The following is a 25,038-nucleotide window of genomic DNA, read 5'->3' on the forward strand; positions in this document are numbered from 1 at the left end:
ATTATAATAGTTTTCTTTTGATTCTTTTTTTTATAACAAATTTGCTTATAGTTCTTATGACTCTACAATACAGATTTAGTGTAAATATGATCAGAATTGAAATGGATTTATGAATTAGCCACAACTGTATCAATGTAAAGATTAAACTATAAACAAGATGTTAGCAATGAAACATTGGTTTTCTAATGTGTTCATTTTTAAGCATGATGTTAGAAAAATTAGCATTTTTAAAAGTATTAAGAATAGAAAGCAATGCCTATTTTACTTTTTTGTCCTTTATTACCTTTCTCAGGGGTATTGGAGAAGATATTCTACTAGAAAAAGATTTCTGAAATTGAAATATTATTCAGTCATCCTGCAATCTAGAATAAGAATGATAATTGCTGTTAAATCTTATAAACGATATCTTTGGGCCACAGTCACAATTCAAAAGCATTGGCGTGCTTGTTTAAGAAGAAAACAAGATCAAGAAAGATATAAAAGGTTAAAGTCATCATCCCTTATAATCCAATCTGTGTTCAGAAGATGGAGGCAACGTAAAATGCAATTACAAATAAGAGCTGCAGTAATATTGCAAAGAGCTTTTAGAAAATGGCATTCCAGGAAAAAAACTAAAGAAAAGTCTGCTATTGTCATACAATCATGGTATAGAAGGCACAAGGAATTACGGAAATATCTTCACATTAGATCTTGTATTGTTATCATTCAGAGAAGATTTCGGTGCTTTCAAGCCCAAAAGTTATATAAAAGAAAGAAAGAGTCCATATTGACTATCCAGAAACACTACAAAGCATATCTGAAAGGAAAGACTGAGCGTACCAACTACTTACAGAAACGAGCTGCAGCCATTCAACTACAGGCTGCTTTCCGGAGAATGAAGGCTCGTAATTTATACAGACAAATGAGAGCTGTTTGTGTTTTGCAATCATATTGGAGAATGCGACAGGATAAAATTAGATTTTTAAACTTTAAGAAGATTGTTATCAAATTGCAGGCACACGTAAGAAAACATCAACAGTTACAGAAATATAAGAGGATGAAGAAAGCAGCCATTATAATTCAGACTCATTTCCGAGCTTACGTTTCAGCCAGGAAAGTTCTAGCAACTTATCAGAGAACACGTTCTGCTGTCATTGTTCTACAGTCTGCATATAGAGGGATGCAAGCCAGGAAAACATTTGTTCGTATCTTCACATCTATTATAAAGATTCAATCATATTATCGTGCTTATATTTCCAGAAAGAAATTTGTGAGTCTAAAAAATACTACAATAAAGTTGCAGTCAGTTGTCAAGATGAAACAAGCACGGAAAAAATATTTACTTTTAAGAGAAGCTGCACTATTAATTCAACAGTGGTACCGTGCCCAAAAAATGGCTACACGAAAGAGAGAAGAATATGTGCAGATGCGTGAATCTTGTATCAAATTGCAAGCTTTCGTTAGAGGATACCTGGTCAGAAAGCAGATGAGATTGCAAAGAAAAGCTGCTCTTTCGCTGCAGTCTTATTTCAGAATGAGAAGGATGCGGCAGCACTACCTGAAAACTTACAAAGCAGTTGTTGTCATTCAGAATTACTATCGTGCATACAAAGCACAAGTCAATCAGAGGAAGAACTTCTTGCAAGTCAAAAGAGCAGCTACTTGTTTGCAAGCAGTCTACAGAGGTTACAAAGTACGCCAAATACTGAAACAACAATCTTTAGCTGCTCTTAAAATTCAAACTGCTTTTAGAAGCTACAGTAAAAGAGTAAAATATCAATCTGTGCTTTGGTCTGTAAAGAAAATTCAGAGATGGTACAGGGCGTACAAGTCTGTTTATAATATAAGAACACATTTTTTAAAGAAAAGGGCAGCTGTGATTTCTCTTCAATCTGCTTATCGTGGCTGGAAAGTCCGGCAGCAGATCAGAAGGGAGCGGCAAGCTGCGATCAAGATTCAGTCTACTTTTAGAATGAACAAGGCCCAGAAACAATTCAGATTGTTAAAATCAGCAGCATTAGTCATCCAGCAACATCTAAGAGCATGGACAAGAGGAAAGAAACAACGTATGGAGTATGTTGAACTCCGACATGCTGTATTGGTGCTTCAGTCTGCATGGAAAGGAAGAACGCTGAGAAGACAGATTCAAAGGAAGCACAAGTGTGCAGCCATCATACAGTCATACTATAGAATGCATGTGCAACAAAAGAGGTGGAGACTCATGAAAAAAGCTGCTCTTTTGATTCAAATGTATTATAGGGCATACAGCATTGGAAGAGCACAGCATCATTTATATTTGAAAACAAAAATGGCTGTAGTAGTTTTACAGTCAGCTTACCGTGGTATGAAAGTGAGAAAAAGAATAAAGAAATGCAGCAAAGCAGCAGTCATTATACAATCTAAATATAGAGCTTACAGAGCCCAAAAGAAATATGCAATCTATAGAGCTTCAGCTATTATAATTCAGAGGTGGTATCGAGATATCAAAATTACAAGCCATCAACAAAAGGAATATCTTAATTTAAAGAAGACAGCAATTAAAATCCAAGCTGTTTATAGAGGTATTAGAGTAAGAAGACATATTCAACATATGCACATGGCAGCCACCTTTATTAAAGCCATGTTTAAAATGTATCTGTTAAGAGTAAGATACCATGCAATGAGAAGAGCAGCTGTTGTAATTCAAATAAGATATAGAGCATATTGTCAAGGTAAAATTCAGCGTGAAAAGTACCTGACAATTTTGAAGGCTGTTAATACTCTTCAGGCAAGTTTTAGAGGAGCAAGAGTTAGACAAACTCTAAGAAAGATGCAGGTTGCAGCAACACTTATTCAGTCATACTATAGAAGATACAGGGTGCAAATGTATTTTAATAAGTTAAAGAAGGCAACAAAAATAGTACAGCAAAGATACCGAGCAGTGAAAGCAAGAGACAAACAATTTCAGAGGTACAACAAATTGAGGCATTCTGCAATATTCCTTCAGGCCACTTTCAGGGGCATGAAAACTAGGAGACATTTAAAAGTTATGCATTTAGCTGCTGCACTTATTCAGAGGAGATTTAGAACTCTGATGATGAGAAGAAAATTCCTTTCTCTCAGGAAAACTATTATTTGGATTCAGAGAACATATCGTGCAAAACTTCATGCAAAGCATCACTTACAATTCCTTCAGTTACAAAAGGCAGTTATTAGGATACAGTCATCATACAGAGGGTGGATGGTAAGGAAACAAATGCAAGAAATGCACAGGGCTGCAGTTCTCATTCAGGCTACTTTCAGAATGCACAGAACATTCATTTCATTTCAGACTAAGAAACGTGCCTCAATTATAATTCAGCATCATTATAGAACATACAGAGCTGCAAAATTGCAAAGAGAAAATTTTATCAAACAATGGGATTCTGCTGTGATCATTCAAGCTGCGTATAAAGGAATGAAAGCAAGACAGCTTTTAAGGGAGAAACACAGAGCTGCTATTAGAATACAAAGCACTTATAAGATGTATAAGCAATATTATTTCTACCAAAAGCTTCAGTGGGCTACAAAAGTATTACAAGACAAATATAGAGCAAATAAAAAGAAACAGAAAGCTCTTCAATCCAGTATGTGTAAGGAAGAAACAAATAGCATTCAAGCAAGTTTTCAGGACTTGAACATAAAGAAACAAATTCAGAAACAGCATGAGGCTGCCATTATTATTCAGAAGCATTTTAAAGCCTTTAAAACAAGGAGACATTATCTTCACTTTAGAGCAACAGTAATTTCTGTTCAAAGAAGAAACAGAGCATTAGCTGCAACAGGAACCCAAGCAGGCAGTTGCATACAGTCTTCTTCCAGAGGCTTTAAGGTAAGAAGTAATATCCAATGTCTGTGCCTGGCTGCCACACTGATTCAGTCATTCTACCTAATGCACAGGGCCAAAGCTATTTATTGAGCAAATAAAACTGATTTTTGTTATACAAATTATTGTAGGTCATATATCAGAGTTCAAAAGGAAGGAAAAAGTGTTTTAGCAGTTCAGAAATCTGAACTATTCAAGTTGCCTTTAACGGCATGACAGACAGAAATTTAAAGACCTACTCGAGGAAAGGATGGCAACTTTGTTAACCAATCTGTTCAACTCTTACAAAAGTAAAACTCAACATGAAGCTGTTCAAAGTGGGGATCTTAATATTCAAGGGTGGTGTAACACTTCTCTCTTTGATTTTCCCAGGAAGGAGAGCATCATTCTCGAAGTTGGGCTACTGTAATGATTCAAAAAGATCTTTGTGATAAAGTCACAAGAAAACTGGAAATGCAGAAATGTGCTGCCCTCCAAATCCAGTCCTTCCTTCAGATGGTGGTGTATCGAAGAAGATTTGTTCAGCAGAAAAGAGCTGCTATCACTTTACAGCGTTATTTCAGGACATGGCAAACCAGAAAGCAGTTTTTACTGTGTAGAAAAGCAGTGGTGGTTTTACAAAATCACTACAGAGCCCGTCTATCTGCACAACACCAAAAACAAGTCTATTTACAAATCAGGAAGAGTGTTGTTATTATTCAAGCTAGAATCAAAGGATTTATTCAAAAGCGGAAGTTTCATAAAATTAAAAGTAGCACCATAAAAATTCAGGTATTTATTTATTTTAAATATAAAATCAATATTTTGATCAGTATTTGTGGGAATTTATAAAATGAGTTTAAGCAGGCCATAAAGAATTATAGTACTTTAAGTGACCATTTTATTTTCCAAAGTAGAACATTTTTTTGAGAGTGAGGGAAGACACTAATGATAATTCAGCCATGACAGCATAGAACTGGAATAGTTTGGACCATGATCACCCTGCACTTCATGCATTCATAGGTGTTAATTATAGCACTCGTGGAAGAATTTGGAAAAGATGGAATCTCTGTATTTGGCACTTTATAAGGGAAAATTTTAAACTAAAGTGAAGTGTTATTTGGTATAATTTAGGTGAAATAGGATATTTATATTTCTCTAATAATATGTTAGTCAGAGATGCTTCTTAGATAGATGTACTTTATTCAGTGTTTAGCACTTTTGGTTTTTAAAGCATTTTGTTATTTTGTTTAATGTATTCTCCAATATGTGAGGAACATAGAATATTATCTCTTTTAAAATACTAGAGAACTGAGAAAAATTAACAAAAAACTTTCAGTGTTATACAGAAAGAGGGATCCAGGAATTAAAATTGAGTACTTCAACTATTTTGTTCTACCTGCAATAAATTGGGCTTTGAACCTAGATGTGATATGTTGTTACCTTGCTAGTTGCTGTTAAGCTTAGAAATAATATTCTCTCTCATTCAAGAAGTGTCTATTGCTGATAATGTGCCAAATATTGTACTGGGTTTTAGGAATAGACAGTAATATACACTTAGTTACCCTCCTCAAAGAACTTAATTAAGCACAGGAAAGTAATTATAATATTAAATAAGAAGTATATGTTGCTGAGAACAGAAGGAATCTAAGGTGATCTTTGTGGTCAGAGAAAGCTTTCTAGAGTGAGTGACATTTACGTTCAAATATTTGACTGGAGGATGAATATTGAAATAGCCAGGTAAAATGTATGGAAGGAATATTTTAGCTGTAAGGGAACAAAATATTGAAAAACTGGAGAAAGGAGTAACAAAGTGAATAGGACAAGGCTGGCCAGGGAGCAAAATTGTGGATACCTTTGTAAGACGCAGAAAAAACTTTTGACTTTATCTTCCAGACTAAAAAAAGTTATAAAGGAATTTAAGCAGGAGAAGGCTAGAAGCATTTTTATTTTTACAAAGTTATTCTGACAGGAACATGAAAGATGAACTGGAAAGGAAGCAAAACTGGAATAGGGAGACTAGTTAGGAGACCATTGCTTAGGTGAAAGTCAGTGGTTCAGTATAGTTTAGTGAAAATGAGGTCTTGAAAATTAATTAGATTAGAAAGAGAATCGATGTTGTGTTGAGCATAAACAAGGATCCAAGCTATGTTTATGGCTTAAGTAACTCAGCAGAAGGTACCATTCAGTTACATAGGGAACAAAGGTAAGAGCAGGGTTCCACTATAATCTGCACACAAAAACCATTTATATGTGGAGTGCTAAGGATTCCTCTTTATTCCCAGGAAGTGGAGTAGGTCAGTATGTTCATTTCTTTCTGTTCTTCCAAATGGATTAATGCACATATATCTGGATTTCCACATGTTATGTACATCTTACAAATCAAAAAATTGGTTAGGATTATGTTAGGCTATTCTGGCAACCAGCAACAGGGTATGTGTGATGAAGCACATAGTAGATATTCGCTATAATAGGCACCACTGTCCTTAGGACTCACTGCATGTCAGCTTCTAATGAGAGTCAGTATGTGACTTATTTTTACAATTGATTTTTGTCTATCTGCATTAACCTCAGGTTAACTGTCTTTAATACTTATTCTTCCAATTTATAAAAAAAATTACAATGATTGCATATCTGTTATATTTATGCATTTGATAGGCTATATGGAGAAGATATAAAGCTAAGAAATATTTAAATAAAGTGAGAGCTGCCTGCAAGATTCAAGCCTGGTATAGGTGTTGGAGAGCACGCAATGAATATTTAGCTGTATTAAAAGCTGTTGAAATTATTCAAGGTTGCTTCTATGCCAAACGGGAGAGAACACGGTAATGTATTGTAGCCCTATGGAAAAGCATAAGAGTATGTGTGTAGTAGCCAAGGCCTCATACAAAATAACACAATTTTCTTTTAAGTATTTGCTATGCTCAATTTATATGGTTGGTTTTGTGGGTATTTTCTCCATTAATGAAAATATATCTCTCAGGATATCTTGCTTTTTTTAAGATAGAGCATAACCTTGATGATATAATTTAGTAAGTAATAGTTATATACATTTGATTAATATAAGTTCCTAGGAATGAAAGTAAGGGCAGAAGAGTGGGAAGTGAATTTAAAAATTTAGTGAAGTCTTCATTTCCTTATTAAAGCATTTGTCCTTTTTGTTGTTTTTGATTTAGCTACTGGCTAAATTTGTTTTCATACTCATTTTCCTTTTTTTTTTTTTTTTCTTTTTTTTTTTTTTTTACTTTGTATTACTCTTCATACTGCCTGTCTGTCCTTAATGACGAAGACCCTAATTATCAACTTTCTATGCAAATTCTATTTCCTTACTCCTGGGTCATTTAATGTATGGTTTTTTTTTTTCATAAATCAGATTCTTTTTTATTTTTAAGAGCAGATTCCTCTAATATCCATGTGACTTTCCCTTTTCACAACGCCTGACAAAATTCTTACTTTTTTTTTTTTTATTGTAAACAAATGGGATACATTTTGATTCTCTGTACATGGAGTAAAGGCATACCATTCATGTAATCATAAATTTACACAGGGCAATGTTGTTTGATTCATTCTGCCATTTTTCCACCTTACCCCCCACCCCACCCACCCCTCTTTTCCCTCTATACAGTCCTTCCTTCCTCCATTCTTGCCCCCCTCCCTAACGCTAACCTTAAACCTAACCCTAACCCTAACGCTAACCCCTCCCACCCCCCTATTATATGTCATCATCCGCTTATCAGTGAGATCATGGTTTTTTGAGATTGGCTTATCTCACTTAGCATGATATTCTCCAATTTCATCCATTTGCCTGCAAATGCCATAATTTTATCATTCTTTACGGCCGAGTAATATGCCATTGTATATATATGCCACATATCCATTCATCAATTGAAGGACATCTAATTAAACCCCTATCTCCCACCCTGCACAAAACTCAACTCAAAATGGTTCAAGGACCTCTGAATCAGACCAGAGACCTGGCATCTTATAGAAGAAAAAGTAGATCCAAATCTTCAACATGTTGGCTTAGGAGCAGACTTCCTTAACAGGACTCCCATAGCACAAGAAATAAAAGCAAGAATCAACAACTGGGCTAGATTCAAACTAAAAAGCTTTCTCTCAGCAAAGGAAACTATCAGTAATGTGAAGAGAGAGCCTACAGAGTGGGAGAAAATCTTTGCCACTCATATTACAGATAGAGCGCTAATTTTCAGAATATATAAAGAAATCAAAAAACGCCACACCAAGAATACAAATAATCCAATCAAAAAATGGGCTAAGGAAATGAACAGACACTTCACAGAAGAAAATGTATGTTTTATATACATTTTCAGAAGCTGTTACTGGATGTTCTTTTTTATTTATTTATTTTTTAAATTTCATACTGTAAGAATTTTTCTTCACATCCCAGAATTTGTGATTGTGTGATCGTTGTCCAGTTTAGGAGAGCAGACCAGAGTTAGAGAAACTCCTAGATCAATTACATGAATGGAAGCAGGGCTTAATGTATAGCCACAGTTGCTACTATCAGTATTAAGGCCTAGTATCTTATTTTCTTATACTAAAATGGTGAATTTTCTCAACGATATTTTGTCTTATTTTCTAAGAAATATAGCAATGAAACAAGCTCATCTTTTTACTTTTACTATAATACCAAGAAAAAATTAAAGAGCCCATCTTTCTCCTCAGATGAGTGTCATTCTCATTTGATGCTACCTGCGACCTCCCAACTTCTCTTTTTAACTACCTCCTGTCTGCTCAGAGACTCATTCAGACTTTATTCTTTACTGTTATTTTTGTTACCACTCACTTTATGGAGATTTGTGTCTGAATCCAAGTAGTCATGCTGTCTTTTGGTTTTGTTCAAAATTCTTTGTCATACCAGAATTACAGAACTTATTGTTTCTTACTCCATGGGATTTTACCAATTACAGAACTTCCTTTTTATTGTGTCTGAGTGTGTGTAAAATTGCGATCGCTAGAACTTAAGTATGAATTTCTACTTCTTTTTGTTGAATAACTTACAGTAATTTAAGTAATTTGAAATTAATCTTCAATAATAACTGTTTTTTAGGTTTTTGAAGATGAGAGCATCAACAATTATCATTCAAAGAAAATGGAGAGCTACACTTTCTGTAAGAATGGCTCATGAGCACTTCTTAATGGTAAAAGTAGGTGTAAATAAAAAGTAATTCATTTATATTGATCCAAGAGAACAAGACAAAAAGAATGTTTTTAAGACATAATTATGAATTTATTTTATATCTATTTCAGTCAAGTAAAAATTATTTGTACTTGGAAAGACACTATTCATTAGTATTTTTGTGTATATATCAGTATGTATTTATAAAATATTTTTAAACTCAAGTTTGAAGCGATTTCAGCAAAAATAATCTGGAGAAAGCATATTTTTTCTAGTATAAGTCAAATACTTAATAACACGCTCTTTAAGCCACTATTGATTAGCTATTTAAACTATTTGACATCAATATTTTAAAATAGCTGTGGCCTTTAGTTAAATATCAAAATTAAAATTTGACTTAAATTTCAATGTTCATGTAATATTCACTATGGTTAGTTATATAACCATGATTTTTATTATTCTTACTACTCATACTTAAAGTATGCCAAACATTTGATAAGCTCTTGTATATGTGCAAATTTGATCCTCAAACAACCTTTTAAGATAGTTACTATTATCCTACTCATTTTAAAGGTGAGAAAAATGTTTAGAGAGGTAAATTTTCTTGTCCAAATCACTAGAGGTTTGTAAAACAAACCTAGCTTAAATGAATTAAAATAATTTAAATTCATATCCTTTGTGTGTGGAAATTAGATTGTCAGGATGTTATGTAATTGAGCAATCTAAAGTATGCTGGTGGTATGCTGTGTGGTTCTTGAAACTACAGAAGTTCCCTCATAGCTAGTTATAATGACCACTCTGCTCTTTATCTTGTAGCTAGCCCTTTTAGTAAATGTATTTGTCCTGTAATAACATTAGTACTTTTCCTCCTCAAAAGGAAAAGAATCAGGAGGTAAGGGTAAGAGGGAGAGAGCACCAAATATCTATTGACTTTGGCTTGTCCCTTCAGTTTCAGCTATAGATCTATATAGGTTGTATCACTTTTTTATATCTATGAAATATGACATTCTTAAACATTGAGAATTTAAGAACCTCTAGTAGGTTGAAAATTTTATTATTTCTATCTATTAATGTCACTTGTAAAATTTTCCTTATAGAAACATCGTGCTGCTTGTCTGATCCAAGCACATTTTAGAGGACATAAAGGAAGGCAGGTCTTTCTTCAGCAGAAATCTGCTGTTTTGATCATACAAAGACATATACGAGCCAGGGAGGCTGGAAAATGTGAAAGAATAAAATATCTTGAGTTTTAAAAGTCTACAGTTATTCTACAAGCATGGGTGTGTTAGTAAGGAATGTCTCAATCATGTGAAATGAAAGTATTTGATGTTAAGTGATGTTAAGGCATTTTGGATTTGGAGAATATTTTCAGAGCTAATATAATTATTAGCTTGAGTTCATTCAGCTGCTGCAGAGCTACATAGAAGGGCATTGGGTATTATAGATTTTTGTTCTATGATCCTGCTGCTTCCCACTGCCAAAGATGTAAAAAAAGATTTATCTTGTGTAATGACTCAGTAGAAGAACTGAAATAAGTATGAGGGAAAGGTTACATAGGTTACAGATGTTAATTTTTGCTTGGATAGCCTTTTGCTGCCCTTAAGCAAAACTTAGAGGAATTGTAACTACCATTCCTGTGATGTCACCTACATCTTCAGCAAGAGAAAATTCTGTTAAGGGAGCTCATGACATTTGGGTTTCAATACATAAAGTACTGGAGTAGAAAAACAACCCAATTTGAAGTTTAAATAGAGTGTTCTTTTGTATTTTGCTTATATAAATTGGAAGTCTAAAGTCCAAAGATCACTGTAGAAAACTTAATACTATAAGAGTCTTACACTGGACTTGTGCTACACTAATACTGGAAAAATTAATTCATATAATTTTATCAGATTTAACATCAACATCTCTACAATTCTGCTTGGAATACTGTATCCTTTTTTGATTTTTAGTATTGATACCTTTCTCTCATTATTTGTACATTGAAAGTCTTAAATTGCTGTTGTTGGGTAGTTTGGTTAAATGCTCTAATTCTTTAATAAAGTGCCCAAAATAAATTATTTGAAATATTGTATAATAAGGGATTATAATTGCTTTGAATTAAAATGGAAATAATTGTAATTATAGTTATTTTTATAAGTTTATATAATTTGATATTGTGATTATACAGGAGAAAAAAAACCCAGTGATTGTTATCTTAAGAATCAGATACTTCAGTAGAGGGAAGGTATCAGGGAGAGAGAGCAGGAGAAGGAAAAGGACAGTATTGGGGTCTGAATTACAGAAAATTATATTCCATGTTTTTATAATTATGCAAAAGTGAATCCTAATGTCATGTATAACTACAAAGAACCAATAAAAGTTATTAAAATATTTGACATAAAAAAGAACCAATAAAAAGAAAAATGTGAAAAAATAAAAATAATATTCTACACACTGTACAACTGAGCTATCAACTCATTTTGTTGTAGTACTTTGAAAAATTTCTTTAATTAACATATTGTTGTATCAAAAAAAAGGGATCAGATACTTGATTGTTAATATTTTTTTCTCCTTTAGATTTTAGAACAGAGAGCCAAAGCTCGGCTCCTTCACTTCACAGCAGCTGCATATTATCATCTGTCTGCTCTTAGAATTCAAAGAGCATATAAACTTCACATGGCTAGGAAGAATGCTAACAAACAGGTTAATTCAGCCATTTGTATTCAGGTCAGTTTCTCTTCTGCAGAAAAACTGTAAGATGTAATTTTCCTCTTAGAAATTTTTGACATATAATGAACAATTCCCAGATTCTTTATGGCAAGATCATATAATATTTTTAGCATATAGCTATTAGGATGATTGGAAGGTTGGAAATCTTCTTTATGGAACAGCAATAAAACTGTGAGTTACTCTTGGATGTAATTATACTCATTTATACTCCCACTAGTAAAGTCAGAGGGTACCTGTTCCTCTAAATCCTTGACAACAATGCTTTCAGAAGACACCAGGATTTTTGCCATTCTAGTGAATTGGAAATGGTATCTCATTTTTGTTTTGCATTTATTTGATTGCCAGAAGTTCTGAATTTTTTACATTTGTTATTCAAGTCCTTATCTGTGTATTGTGTGCTCTTTCTAATATTTCCTTTTTTATCTATGTCTTTTTTTCTACTTGATATTCTTTTTTATTATGATTTATAGGAATTATATATTCTGGATAAAGGTCTTATTTGTGTACATTAACATGCATATACCAATAAATTATTTAGTGAAAAATCGATTTTCAGAATGATGTATAGTTTGAAAGAATATATAAATTGTAAAATAAAGGTATTACTCTGTAGAATTACATTGATACTACACATATACACACATATCCAGCATGGACTGGATGGGTTTGTACCAAGGAGAACAGGGAAATGATGCTGGAGGGTTGAAAGGCATTTTAATATTCTATTTCTTCTCTTTTGGAGTTTAGAATAGAAAGCCAATTTGGCTTCTTCACCTCATAGCAGCTTCCTATTATCACCTGTCTGCTTTTAGAATTCAAGGAGCATATAAATTTCACATGCCTATGAAGAATGCTAACATATATAAAATCTGTATATAAATGTATGTGTTTTTGTTTACTTTTCAAAAATCTGTATTTAAAGTGAAAAAAATCTTTACACTTTAAACAGAGATGGTTTCGAGCAAAATTACAACGAAAGAGATTTATTGAGAAATATTGTAGCATCATAAAAACTGAGCATGAAGTTCAAGAATACATGAACCAGCGAAATAGGGCTGCATCAGTAATACAGAAAGCAGTACGCCACTTTCTCCTTCGCAAAAGACAGGAAAAATTCAATAGTAGAATCACTAAAATTCAGGTAAGTGAAAATTCTGTGTTTTTTAGTACAGGAATAAAACCTAAATTGAGGTTTTAGTTGAAATGTATCTGATCATCTCATATAAATTTACTGAAAATATTTATTTTGTAGAAATAGATATAGATATAAATTCAAACCATTACTAACTGTAATCTTAAAATTATTCTTTTATCTCTTTAAGGCATTATGGAGAGGCTACTCTTGGAGGAAGAAACATGACTGCACAAAAATTAAAGCTATACGACTAAGTCTTCAAATTGTTAACAGGGAGATTCGAGAAGAAAATAAGCTCTACAAAAGAACCACACTTGCACTTCATTATCTTTTGACATATAAGCACCTTTCTGCCATTCTGGAGGCCCTTAAGCACCTTGGTTAGTTTGTTATAACAATATGTTATATAAGATTAGAAGTGTGGTGTGTTTTTCACTTTTGACTATTTAAAGAACATTGTAATTGTTCAGTATTAACTAAGACTTCATTTTTTTCTTAGAGCATTATAGTGGGGTTCATTTTGTTTTGTTTTGTTTTGTTTTGTTTTTGGCTGGGGGTGGTACCAGGATCTGAACCCAGGGGTGTTCAACCACTGAACCACCTCCCAGCCTGTTTTTTATTCTTATTTTTTGATTTAGAGACAGGGTCTTGCTAAGTTTCTTAGGGTTTGCCTCAATTACTGAGGCTGGCTTTGAATTTGGGATCTTCCAGCTTTAAGCCTCTGAGATTATAGACTCAGTCCCCAATACTTTTTCTTCCCCCACTCCTTTCCCTGTCCTCTGATTCTACTGGGTTAATCTTCCTTCTATTTATTTATATTTCTACTTAGTGCATTATAGTCATATATAAAATTAGAATGCATTATTATTGTTACTGTAAATTAACAATATGTATCCTTTTCCCTTTCAGAGGTCGTTACCAGATTGTCTCCACGTTGTTGTGAGAACATGGCTGAGAGCGGAGCAATTTCTAAAATATTTGTTTTGATCCGAAGTTGTAATCGTAGTGTTCCTTGTATGGAGGTCATCAGATATGCTGTACAAGTCTTGCTTAATGTAGCTAAGGTAGTTTTCTATTTTAATAACGAAATATTCATTGGTCAAGAAATGTAACTGCAAATTAAATTTGTGCTTGCTCTAAATTAGAAATTATGCTGAGCATGGTGGTGCATTACTGTAATCCTAGTAGCTCAGGAGTCTGAAGCAGGAGGATAGTAGGTTCTTAGCCAGTGTCAACAACTTATACTGTAATCAACCTAGTGAGACCCTGTCTCAAAATAAAAAATTAAAAAAAATAAAAGACTGGGAATTTGGCTCAGTGGTTAAGTACCACCCTTGGATTCAAACCACACACACCCCAAAAAAAGTTAGAAATTAGGTCTCTAAATTAAAGTTCATGTATGTGAAGAGTCTTGGTGGGGGAAAATATTTAATATTTATGTAACTATAGATATAAATGCTATTTTGTGGTATTTTATTTCTTTTGCTTTTATAATATAACAGTGACTAATGTTTATTAAGTACTTGATACATGCCAGTATTTTTGTGCATTATTATTAAATAATAATAAATAATAAATCCTGTAAAGTAACTTGCATAATTCCCATTTTATAGAAAAGTAATGAAAATGCTTGCAGAAGTTGCATACAATCAATGGTATTAAGATGAAACATTTACCTTTCCTGCCCACCCCCAACTACAACTTAGAGTACTGTACCTGATATATTAATAGTGGTTAAGAACATAGACTCTGATGCCAAACTACTAAATTTGAATCCCAGTTCTGCAGGCTGTTACAGGTTATTTAGCCTCTCTCTGCTTTACTTTCCTCAACAGTAAAATGGATATAGAGAAAGAGTACCCATCTCAAAATTTATGGTTAAGATTAAATGAGTTAATATACCTAAAGTTCTTGATACGTAAACATACCATGCAAGTAATGTTTTCTTATTTTTTTGTTAGAGTGATTATTGTTTGAAACCATGCAAATTTCAGTATGAATGTAATAATATCATTAAATAAATGAGGCATGAAAAATTATAGCCTAGATTTATTAGTATCAAATTTGTTTTATTTTAAAGAAAGTACATCTTCCTCTCAAGAAAGATGTAAAATTAGATCTTACCTTACTCATTATCTTACCCTATGATTAACTGTCACAGTTATTTTTCCTGAGAGATTCTTGCTAAAATGGTCTTCTCTTTAGAAGCTTGCTTGTATTTACTTCAAGATATTCTTTTTTAAAGCTTTAGCTTTAATTTGTTTTACATGAAAATTCAAAGTGGGTAGGAAAGAAAAAGATTAAGATATATCATATATGATTGAGAAATGATAGCAGTAACAAAAACTTGTCACATGAAGTCCTTTGTACCTGCTGCTGATGCTTCGAAAATTTGACTCTAAGCTGTCTTTATGGTTGGGCAGTTTTAAAGGTGTATGCTTATACAATTTTTAATTTCATTCTGTTCTCTTCAAGTATGAGAAAACTACTTCAGCAGTTTATGATGCAGAAAATTGTATAGACACACTGCTGGAGCTTTTGCAGATGTACCGAGAAAAACCCGGTGACAAAGTTGCAGACAAGGGTGGAAGCATTTTCACAAAAACTTGTTGTTTGTTGGCTGTTTTGTTGAAAACAACAAACAGAGCTTCTGTAAGTATTGGTCAATTACTTTTCTTTGAGGTTTTTTAATATGTTCTTATGCTTATGGATTTTATTTTTCCTTTAGTAATCATTACACATTACACTAAAATAGGATTTTGCATGTGATCAAACCTGGTTATTTTGCCTGGTATTTGTGTGTGTGTGTGTGTGTGTGTGTGTTCAGGATAATAGGAGATACACACACACATATAGTGTATGTGTATGTATTGTTTCTTTTTGATATCAAAGAAACTGAATTCCAAAAATAGAATTTTTTTCAGTCATGTAAGTAAGCATTTCCTATCTACTGAAGAATATAACAAATTATCCTAGCAAGGAAGGAAATTCAGATGCCTGTAATTCTCTATTCACCTGTCATAACCATAAATATGTCTCAAGTTTTTCTGTGACTAGACATCTGAGTTATTCTCTTTAGGTATCACAATCAACATAAGAGCAACCAGAGCCTGTGACAGGATTGAGGCCTTTATCCTGATAACTGTGGGAAACCACTGAAGAATTTTAAGCAAGAGAATGATACTTTCCTATTTAAGTTTTAGCATTACTCTGGCTACTGATTGAAGAATGAATTTGGGAGAGTATGTAGGGATATAGGGAGACCATTAAAGAAGGAGGCAAGTGTAGATTTGTAGTGGCTAGATAAGAGACTGTGCTTCACCTAGGGTTGTGTCAATGATAGATAAGCAGATGATCTTGGAAACTTGGAAGAGGTAAAAATCACATGACTTGGTAACTGGATATGACAGGTTATATTGACTATATTTCCTTTTTGTATTTAGTATGGAATTAAATATACAACTTTTGAATATTTCTTCTCTTTATAATTGCCTTACATATTATTTCACAGTTTAAATTAATTTGCCTACTGCACTTAGATAGCTTTGCTCTTGTTAAAAGCTTGAAAACTTATGGCATAGTGTTCAAATGATTGATTTTGTTATTCTAGGAGAGACTGAATTCTTATTAGGTTTTAATAAATGTACACTTTCTTTTTTAGGATGTACGAAGTAGATCCAAAGTTGTTGACCGTATTTACAGTCTATACAAACTTACAGCTCGTAAACATAAAATAAATGCTGAAAGAATACTTAATAATCAAAAGAAGAATTCTTCCATAGGCATTCCCTTTATTCCAGAAACACCTATAAGGACCAGAATAGTTTCAAGGTAAGCAGTTAAGTATATTCTATAATTTCATGTCACCATCAATTCATTTAATAAATATTAATTAACAATAAGCAAGATATTGTTCTTAACCATGGAGAAACAATATATGAATAAGAAAAGACTATTCACTAAATCTAAAGGAGGCAATTTCAGTAAATAATGAAGTAATAGTATTATAGCATTGGGTATTCAAATAGGTACTCAGCAAATTCCTTATATTAAATAGTTCAGAACTAATGCTAAGTATATGAAGTTATTTTCCATGTTAAGAACAAACTGCACTGTTTAGGAACTCTAAAATATCCCTGTTAGCCATAACCTCCAATGCTCCCATAAAGATCTTGACTTTTGAAATTTCTCCTTCCATAGAAATTCTTTATGGAACCTTATATTACCTTTTGTGAGCTGTTGTAGCAAGTTACCTCAAACTTGGTGGCTTTAAACAACAGAAACTTATTCTCCCAAAATTTAAAATCAAGGTGTTGATTGGCAGAATCATACTCCTACTGGATGCTGTAGGGTACAATCCTTCCATGACTCCTTCAGGCTCTTTTTTCTTCAAGTGTTCCTTGCCTTATGGCTATATAACCAATCTCTGCCTCCAACTTTTATGGACTTCTCCTTCTCCCTCCTCAGTGTCTCTTATAAGGACACATGTTATTAGATTTAGAGCCATTAACAGATTTAATCCAGGATGATCTTATCTCAAGATCCTTTACTTATCTACAAAAAACTTTTTTTTTTTTCCAAATAAGGTAACATCACAGGTTCTGTGATGAGACATAGATAATACATCTTTTGGGGTCACCATTTAGCCTGCTCTAGACCTGTAAAGATAACTGTGGTTTAGTTAGTTTATGTTACTTTGGAAGCATTTTTTTTTAGTGGGAATTTGTTTGTGTGGATAGGCCCCTCTATCATCATTAGGGAGTAAAAATCATACAGCTGCATCTTTAACTATAAAGTACTTAAATTATGGTGGTTGTACAGCATAGCACTATATGGTTCAAGAAGAATAACAATGGACAAGCAAGTTAGTAAGTAAAATAATAAAGATAGTGACAACTACTAAGATAAAGAGTAACTTAGAGTTCCTGCTGGAAGAGAATAGCTGAAAAATCATCTGTGGTTTGTGATATTTAAGCTGAGTCCTGGAGGATGAGTTGAGGAAAGGATAGAATAGAGTGGGCAGGAGTGTTGCATCATGGCATGGATTTTGTTTTGGATAAGCCTCAGAAACCTACAGCATAAATAAGAGGAAAATACAAATAAGCCATTGGAAAATCAGGTCTGTGGTTGAACAGAAGAACAAAGCTAAAGATAAAAATTGGAGTATTATTGGTTTCAGGATATAGATAGTACTTAAGGCCAGAAGATGAATGAATGTGATCATGGATTGAAATTTTATTCCTTTCTATCACTGCAGACTGTTCCATTGGTTATACCACCTTTTTACCACTCACCAATGGTGAGGTATTTGGATTTTTCAACAAGAAAGAATAAGGTGCAAGTATATATAGTAGTGATTTATGTGAGAATATACATGAACTCTCCTCTGATTGATACCATTTTCTCAGTGTGGGTTGAGATTATATACTCAACAACTCAGAAGCAGCTTAGGGTGTGGAAGGGACATTTGAAAAGAAGAAAGAAAGAAAATAGTCATCTTGGAGAACAAGGAAGCATACTAGGTGATTTCAAATGCCCACTTTAGGTCTGCAATTGACATAAAATAAAAATGTCTGTGTAATTTCTTTAGCAATATCTGTCGTATAGGAATGGAGAAAGAAGATATTTCTACTCAATTTGGAACCCAAATAGAATTTTCCAGACAAGTTCAATGGGAGAGAGGAACAGAGTTATTAACATTTGCAAAGGGGATAATACTGAAATACCTCAACTAATTAGGGAGGAAAAGTGAGAACAGAATTCTGATGAACAATAGGTATGTGTTGAGGTCAAATGAACTAGAGATCACATCAGGGTGGAGGTAGCATGGATGTATTGGAAGTGATTGTTGGAGAATAGAAGTCTCAAATTGAGATTTCAATGGTGTGCACTTTCTGATAAAGTCTAGAATGTAATCATGTGAGAAAGGGTTAGTTGAGAAAGAACGGAAGGAAAGGGTTGAAAAAACTGACCATGCTGTTGACTTTTTAGCCATATGGATGTTGATATTAATGAGAATGGTAGCAGGAGTTGGGGGAAGACCAAGAAGCAGGTTTATAATTAGGAGATGGTCAATGAGCAAAAGGCAGTAGCAAAACTAAATAGTATAAACTTCAAAGAAGCCAGCATCATTTTTAAGGAAATAATTTAGAACTGATAATTGACAATAGTATGAAGTTTTTCCACCTCTTTGAGAAGATTGTAAGGGAAGTGATGTGTTCATGAAGAGCCACATGTCAATTAATACATAAAGGTAAAGGTTAACTCTCTTAAGAGATGTACTGTTTTAATGTCATATTTAAATTTTTTTTAAAACAGACTTAAACCGGATTGGGTTTTAAGAAGAGATAGTATAGAAGAAATCACCAATTCTCTGCAAGCTATTCAAATGGTGATGGATACACTTGGCATTCCTTATTAGTAAATATAAGCATTTTCAGTGTGTACAGTATAAAGAAATATTAAACCTAATCATGAATTTGTGAAGTGCTTTTTCTTTCTATGTACAACTTCTAAAATCTGGCTTTGTATTAAAAATAAATATATGTATATTACAAATAACTGTTTATTAAATTCTTCATTGTTTTTTATTTAATATAGCTGTATGCATGTAACAAACAAATATGTCGTAAGGTGATTATAGTACTGTTCTTTGTGTCTATTCACTTAGAAATAAGAAGAGTATAAAATATTCCCACGTTTTTATGTATAACATACTCATTTTTATCCTTCACTGGCTAAAGCATCCAGAGAGGTAAGTGAGCTTCTCCAGGGAAAATATAAAAATATAACCTGCCATAGTATATACTAAAACCCCTTAACTTTGATCTGATTATAATTTGGATTATAATTCGTAGTGGGAAGAGCATAGTATTGCTTTAAAAGAAATTTGTTGTCCATTTACATACCACAAACTTGAAAATGATTCTGTTTTGAAAATAACTTGTTTTGTAAAACTTTAGGTCATTGTCATCTGTATTTTTGTGGTTCCAAAGCCACAGAAATCTAATTCTGATGACCATTTGAAATCTGATAGAATCCCAAAGTTTGTCCATGTATGGATACTATAAAAAATTTAGCTGTTTGAAATAGTAAGTAAATCCTAACTAGCTTAAAATTGTGTACTGATGTTATGGTTTAGATCCCAGGTGTCCCCCAAAAGCTCTTATGTTCATGCTGAAATGTTCAGAGGTGAGGCGATTAGACTGTGAGAGCTGTAACCTAATCAGTCCATCCCAGTTTGAATGGTAACTGTAGGCAGTTGAGGCAGGGCTGAAGGAAGTGGGTCACTGGGGTGTGCCCTGGAAGGGTTCATCTTCCCTGACCCCTTCCCTCTCTCTGCTTCCTGGATGTCATGAATGAAACAGTGCTCCTCCACCGCACCCTCCTGCCATGGTGTTCTCCCTCACCTTGGGCCCAGAGCAATGGAATTGGATATTTTTAGACTAAGACCTCTGAAAGCATGAGAGCTAAATAAACTTCCTCTTCTAAGTTGTTCTCATTGGGTATTTGGTCACAGTGGTCAAAGGCCAACACTACTTATAATTTGCTTAGGATAGATCTACACATATTGATGTATTCAAGAGTATATTCAAATTTGCTGGAGATTTCTCTTTCGCATTCTTTTCCTCAATAAAGTATTATTAGGAACTGTCAGTATTAAGTATTTTTTAAACATTGTAATTTTTGTTGACTCTCTTGTTTTCCTTCATTCAACAGAGTCTTACTATAAATAATTTGTTTACTTTGGTAAATTATACATACTGCTAGGATTTAATTGGCCAGTATAAAAACATTAATGGTGCTAATTTCTTATCTAAGATGGATATAACCAACTAGTAGTTGTATAAGAAATATTACACATGCAAGAAAATGACTTTCAGATGTTTAAACAGATTTTTTTTTTTTTTTTCTGAATCTCAGACAAAAAAAAAAAAAAGAAAATCTTTTGCTGGACTTTTAACACATACCCTCCCTGGCTCAGTTGTACTAATTATCCAGTAACATCAGTCTTACCAGGGCTTCCCCTGGTCCATTCTCAGGGAGAGTTGTTAGATTTGACAAGTAAGAAATTATAGGGTGATTCCTGCTGCTTACAACAGAACTGTGTGAACAGCCCTGATTTACTACATGTGGTAAATTTGGGGTCCACTCTGAAAGTCCTTTATGGTTCATACACTGTTAAATAAGGATACTGTGTCTTGTGCATTGATATCACACTCACTACTACACAGAAGTACAATTCCCATCTTAGAGTGAGATAGAAAAAAATTGTAAGGTAAAGAATATAAAGAACAGTGTAGTTGCATTCTTACCCTGTAAATGCATTGCGTTCTTCTTTTTCACTTACCAGTCCTACTTGTCCTTCCAGTAGAGTCTCCTTATTCTGTCTCATATTCAAGTGTGAACACATTCATTTAATTAACCTGGCCAGCTTCTTGTTTTACCTAACTCTTTTACTTGTTCTTTTCAATTTTCAGTAAGACCACTGAAGGTAATGCAGTATGTCTACATATGTTTCTTTGCATATTTACATTTACAGCATCCTGAGGAGCATTTGCTTTGGTCACACAGTTTTAAACACTCTTAATTGACTAGTGCTATTTCATTGTGGTTTTAATTTGCATTTCTTTAATAATAATTATGTTGAGTATCTAGGTTTTCTTTATCATTTACATGTCTTTGGTGAAGGTGTCTATTTAAGTCTTGCACATTTAAAAAACTGATTGCTCTAAGTTGTGAAATATTCTGAACACAAGTTCTTTATTAGATGTGAGATTTAAAAGTATTTTCTTGTAGTCTGTCACTTACCTTTTCATTCTCTTTGTAGTGCCTTTTGAAGTACAGAAGTCCAATTTGTCTTTTTTTTTAACTTATTATGCTTTTGGCATATATAAAATCTCTGCTTAGCCCAAGAACTTAAAGATTTTCATCTGTTTTTCTATAACATTTGTATTGTTTAGTTTGTTGATCCATTTCAAGTTAATTTTTTTTTATGTCACAAGACATGGATCAAAGTTTATTTGCATATAGATGGCTTTCCCTACACAGTTCATTTAAAAAGACTATTCTTCATTGAAATACATTTATAAATTTAGAAAAATATCAATTGATCATATATATATATATATTTCCAGACTTTTTTCATTTTTCTTGATCTCATTTTTATGCCAATATAAATATATGTTATAGTGTAATAGAAGACTCAATTAATATAACTCATCCAACTTTGGTATTTTTTCTAAGTTGATATAACTAGGTTCTTTGCATTTTCATATGAAATTATATGGGTCAGTTATTAATTCCTCTTTTCTGGTTACTGAGTTTCATTTACTCTACTTTCTAGACTGTGAAGTAGAAACTGATTTTATTGACTTGAGTACATTTTCTTCTTAAATATGGGTAATTATTTCTATAGGTTTACCTGTATGTACAAATCTAGCTGCATCCCTTAAAGTTGGTAAGATTTTGTTGTGAAGCACAACTTAAGAACAGACCAATAACCACTGAGAAGTCCATATATGAGAGTCTTTAATAGCCAGTGGGCTATTTCACACAATGCCCCAAAAATGGCTATTGGGAGAACAGCCCCAACCATAGATTTGTAGGGATTTTTATACCGTAAGTCAGTACATCAATCATAAGTGTCCATTGCTATGATTTAAAATGACAAACTAACATCATGAGATCTAAAATCATTAGCAGAAGAGGGAAGTGGGCCAAAATGACCTTACTTAGGTACAATTTAAAGAATGGTTACTAACATCTAGACAATCACTGTTGGCAGGGTACATTGTTTAGGAAACCAGGAATCAAAAAGAGAACAATTTTTCGTCATACAAGAATTACCATTTTGTGTTTCCAAACATGTCTTGCTAAGCAATTGATGATAGGTACAGAGGCGGGGTGTTCTCACAGGAGATGCTAAGCAACTGTTGATGGGCACAGAGGCAGGGCGTTCTCATGGGAGAAGTATTTTCTACAAAACATGGAGTCTCAAGGTAAAATGGAATCTGTTTAGTCATTAGCCATGTAGCCTGGCCTATAACATTTCCATGGAGTCAAATATGTCTCTCTTGACCCATGAATCATTTAGAAATGTGTTATTTACTTGAAAAATACTTGTATATTTTCCAATTACCATTATTATTGATGATACTACTCTTTTTTTCTGGCTTCTTTGGTTTGCAAAATGTTTTGTGGACCACATGCACTGTTCCACATACATATGAAAAATGTCTGTCCGCTGTATGTAGAGTGATTAACAAATTCAGTGCAGTCACATTAGGTGATTGTACTGTTCAGGACTTGTCTGCTTACTCCCTGTCTTCTTTTACTAGTTATTAAGAGAGTGCTGTTGTAATTACAGATCTGTCTATGTCCCCCTGAATCAAAAACCAATGAACTGACTGGGCACAGTGGCTCATGCCTATAATCCCAGGGCTCAGGAGGCTGAGGCAGCTTCAGCAATGGCGAGACACTAGGCAATTGAGTGAGACTCCTGTCTTTAAATAAAACACTAAATAGAGCTGGCGATGTGGCTCAGTGTTTGAGTGCCCCTGAGTTCTATTCCTGGTACCCACCCCCCCAAAAAAACCAATTAACTGAATGTATTTTGGAGCTTTCTTATTAGTTCTATAATCTTCAAGGTTATTATGTTGTCTAATATGTTTACTATGCTAATTTGAAATGATCTAGTTTCTTGGTAATATTATTTTAAAATTTTGCCTGATATTAATGTAGCAATTCCAGTTCCTCCTCCCTTTCTCTGTCTCTGTCCACCCCCGTTCCTATATTTAAAATGTTTTAATTGTGGTAAAATACATGTAACATTTTAACCATTTTTAAGTGTGTGCAGTTTACTGGTGTGACATACATTCACATTTTGGGGTGTTCCAATTCTGATTTCCATAAGCATGTGTATTAATTTCTGAGGGCTACTATTACAAATGATCACAAATTTATTGGCTTAATACAACAGAAACTTATTTTCAGTTTTGGAGATCATTGGTCTGAAAAGAAGATGTTGGCAGGGCTTATACTCCTTATAAGGCTCTAGGGGTGTCTGTCCCTTGCCTCCTGCAACCTTCTGATGACTCCAGGTATTCTTGGGCTTCTGACTACATCACTCCAATTTCTGTCTTTACAGGCACATTGCCTCCTTTTCCTTTCTGCTTTTTTGAAACGATGACTTGAAGTGTGAAGACTAGACTCACATTATATCCTATAGTGAGAGTAGTGAAAATATGCTAAAAATCCTAACCAAAATTACAAATGATGAAATTGTTAGAAAAATCTAAAAATAGACCTAGAATGTGCAGATGAATTTAGTTAGTAAATTACCATGATGGAAATTCAGAGAAGTTTAAAAATGATAAATTATTTGACAATTTATGAGACAGTGACAATTCTGAGGGGAAAAAGGTACTTCTCTGATAACTATCCACAAAAGTTTATGTTCATCAATTAAAAAAAAAAAAACAAAAAACCCCTAATATTTGAATCTATAATTTTAAAAAACTCAACATCTTAGTGATTCTAAGTATAATACAATCCCAAATTCTTGAAGAAAGAGATTGATTGGCTTGCAATGTGAAAAAAATACATGTAAAGATACATGTACCAGGAAAAGTACCGTTAGTGAGTGAACCCTCACTGTGACCAAAATATCTGTCAAGAACAATTTGGAGGAGGAAAAGTTTATTTTCATTCATGACTTCAGAGGTTTACTTAATGGTGGGCCAAGTCCATTACTCTGAACCCAGAGTGAGACATAACTTCATAGTGAAAGAGTGTGATGGAGAAGTGCTGCTTTGTTCATGGTGGCCTGGAAGCAGAGCCACAGGGAAGATGAACCCTTCAAGAATATAGCCCCAGTGATCCATCTCTTCCAGTCATGCCTCAGTTACCACCCAGTCAGTCTATTCAAACAAGGATGGACCAATCAGGTCACAGTTATCCTAACAATAATTTTATCTGAATATTCCTGTATTAACATGGGAACTTTTGGGGTACACATATCTAAACCACAACTTTCCAACTCGTGCTTCCAAAAGCTCGTGTACATGTTATGATGCAAAATGTCATAGTTCATTTTCAAGAGTCTCTATACTTTTAATAGTTCCAGTTTTGCTCAAAAGTCCAAGTCCAACATCCCCCCTGAGACTCAAGGCAACTCATGGTTGTGAACCCCTGTAAGGATCAAAAGAAAGTTACATATATCTGATATACAAAGGCAGAGAGTAAACA

The 25,038-nt window shown here is 33.6% G+C and overlaps 1 protein-coding gene across 3 annotated transcripts in view; it reads left to right on the forward strand.

Moving 5' to 3' along the window:
• Positions 1 to 19,332, forward strand: part of Aspm (assembly factor for spindle microtubules) — a 59,333-nt gene extending 40,001 nt beyond the window's left edge. Inside the window, exons 18-28 of one of the 3 annotated variants that reach the window (XM_047521778.1) lie at positions 293 to 3,829; positions 4,196 to 4,594; positions 6,461 to 6,627; positions 8,874 to 8,970; positions 11,502 to 11,651; positions 12,604 to 12,795; positions 12,977 to 13,169; positions 13,699 to 13,853; positions 15,265 to 15,441; positions 16,451 to 16,620; positions 19,108 to 19,332. In XM_047521778.1, the coding sequence (XP_047377734.1) occupies positions 293 to 3,829; positions 4,196 to 4,594; positions 6,461 to 6,627; positions 8,874 to 8,970; positions 11,502 to 11,651; positions 12,604 to 12,795; positions 12,977 to 13,169; positions 13,699 to 13,853; positions 15,265 to 15,441; positions 16,451 to 16,620; positions 19,108 to 19,210 (5,340 nt within the window). In that variant the 3' untranslated portion in view covers positions 19,211 to 19,332. The remainder of the gene's footprint in view (positions 1 to 292; positions 3,830 to 4,195; positions 4,595 to 6,460; positions 6,628 to 8,873; positions 8,971 to 11,501; positions 11,652 to 12,603; positions 12,796 to 12,976; positions 13,170 to 13,698; positions 13,854 to 15,264; positions 15,442 to 16,450; positions 16,621 to 19,107) is intronic. The other 2 variants (XM_047521779.1, XM_047521780.1) reach the window with 2 other exon arrangements.
• The last annotated feature ends 5,706 nt before the right edge of the window (positions 19,333 to 25,038 follow it).

This window comes from Sciurus carolinensis, chromosome 12 (genome assembly GCF_902686445.1).
Source record: "Sciurus carolinensis chromosome 12, mSciCar1.2, whole genome shotgun sequence".
NCBI lineage: Eukaryota > Metazoa > Chordata > Mammalia > Rodentia > Sciuridae > Sciurus > Sciurus carolinensis.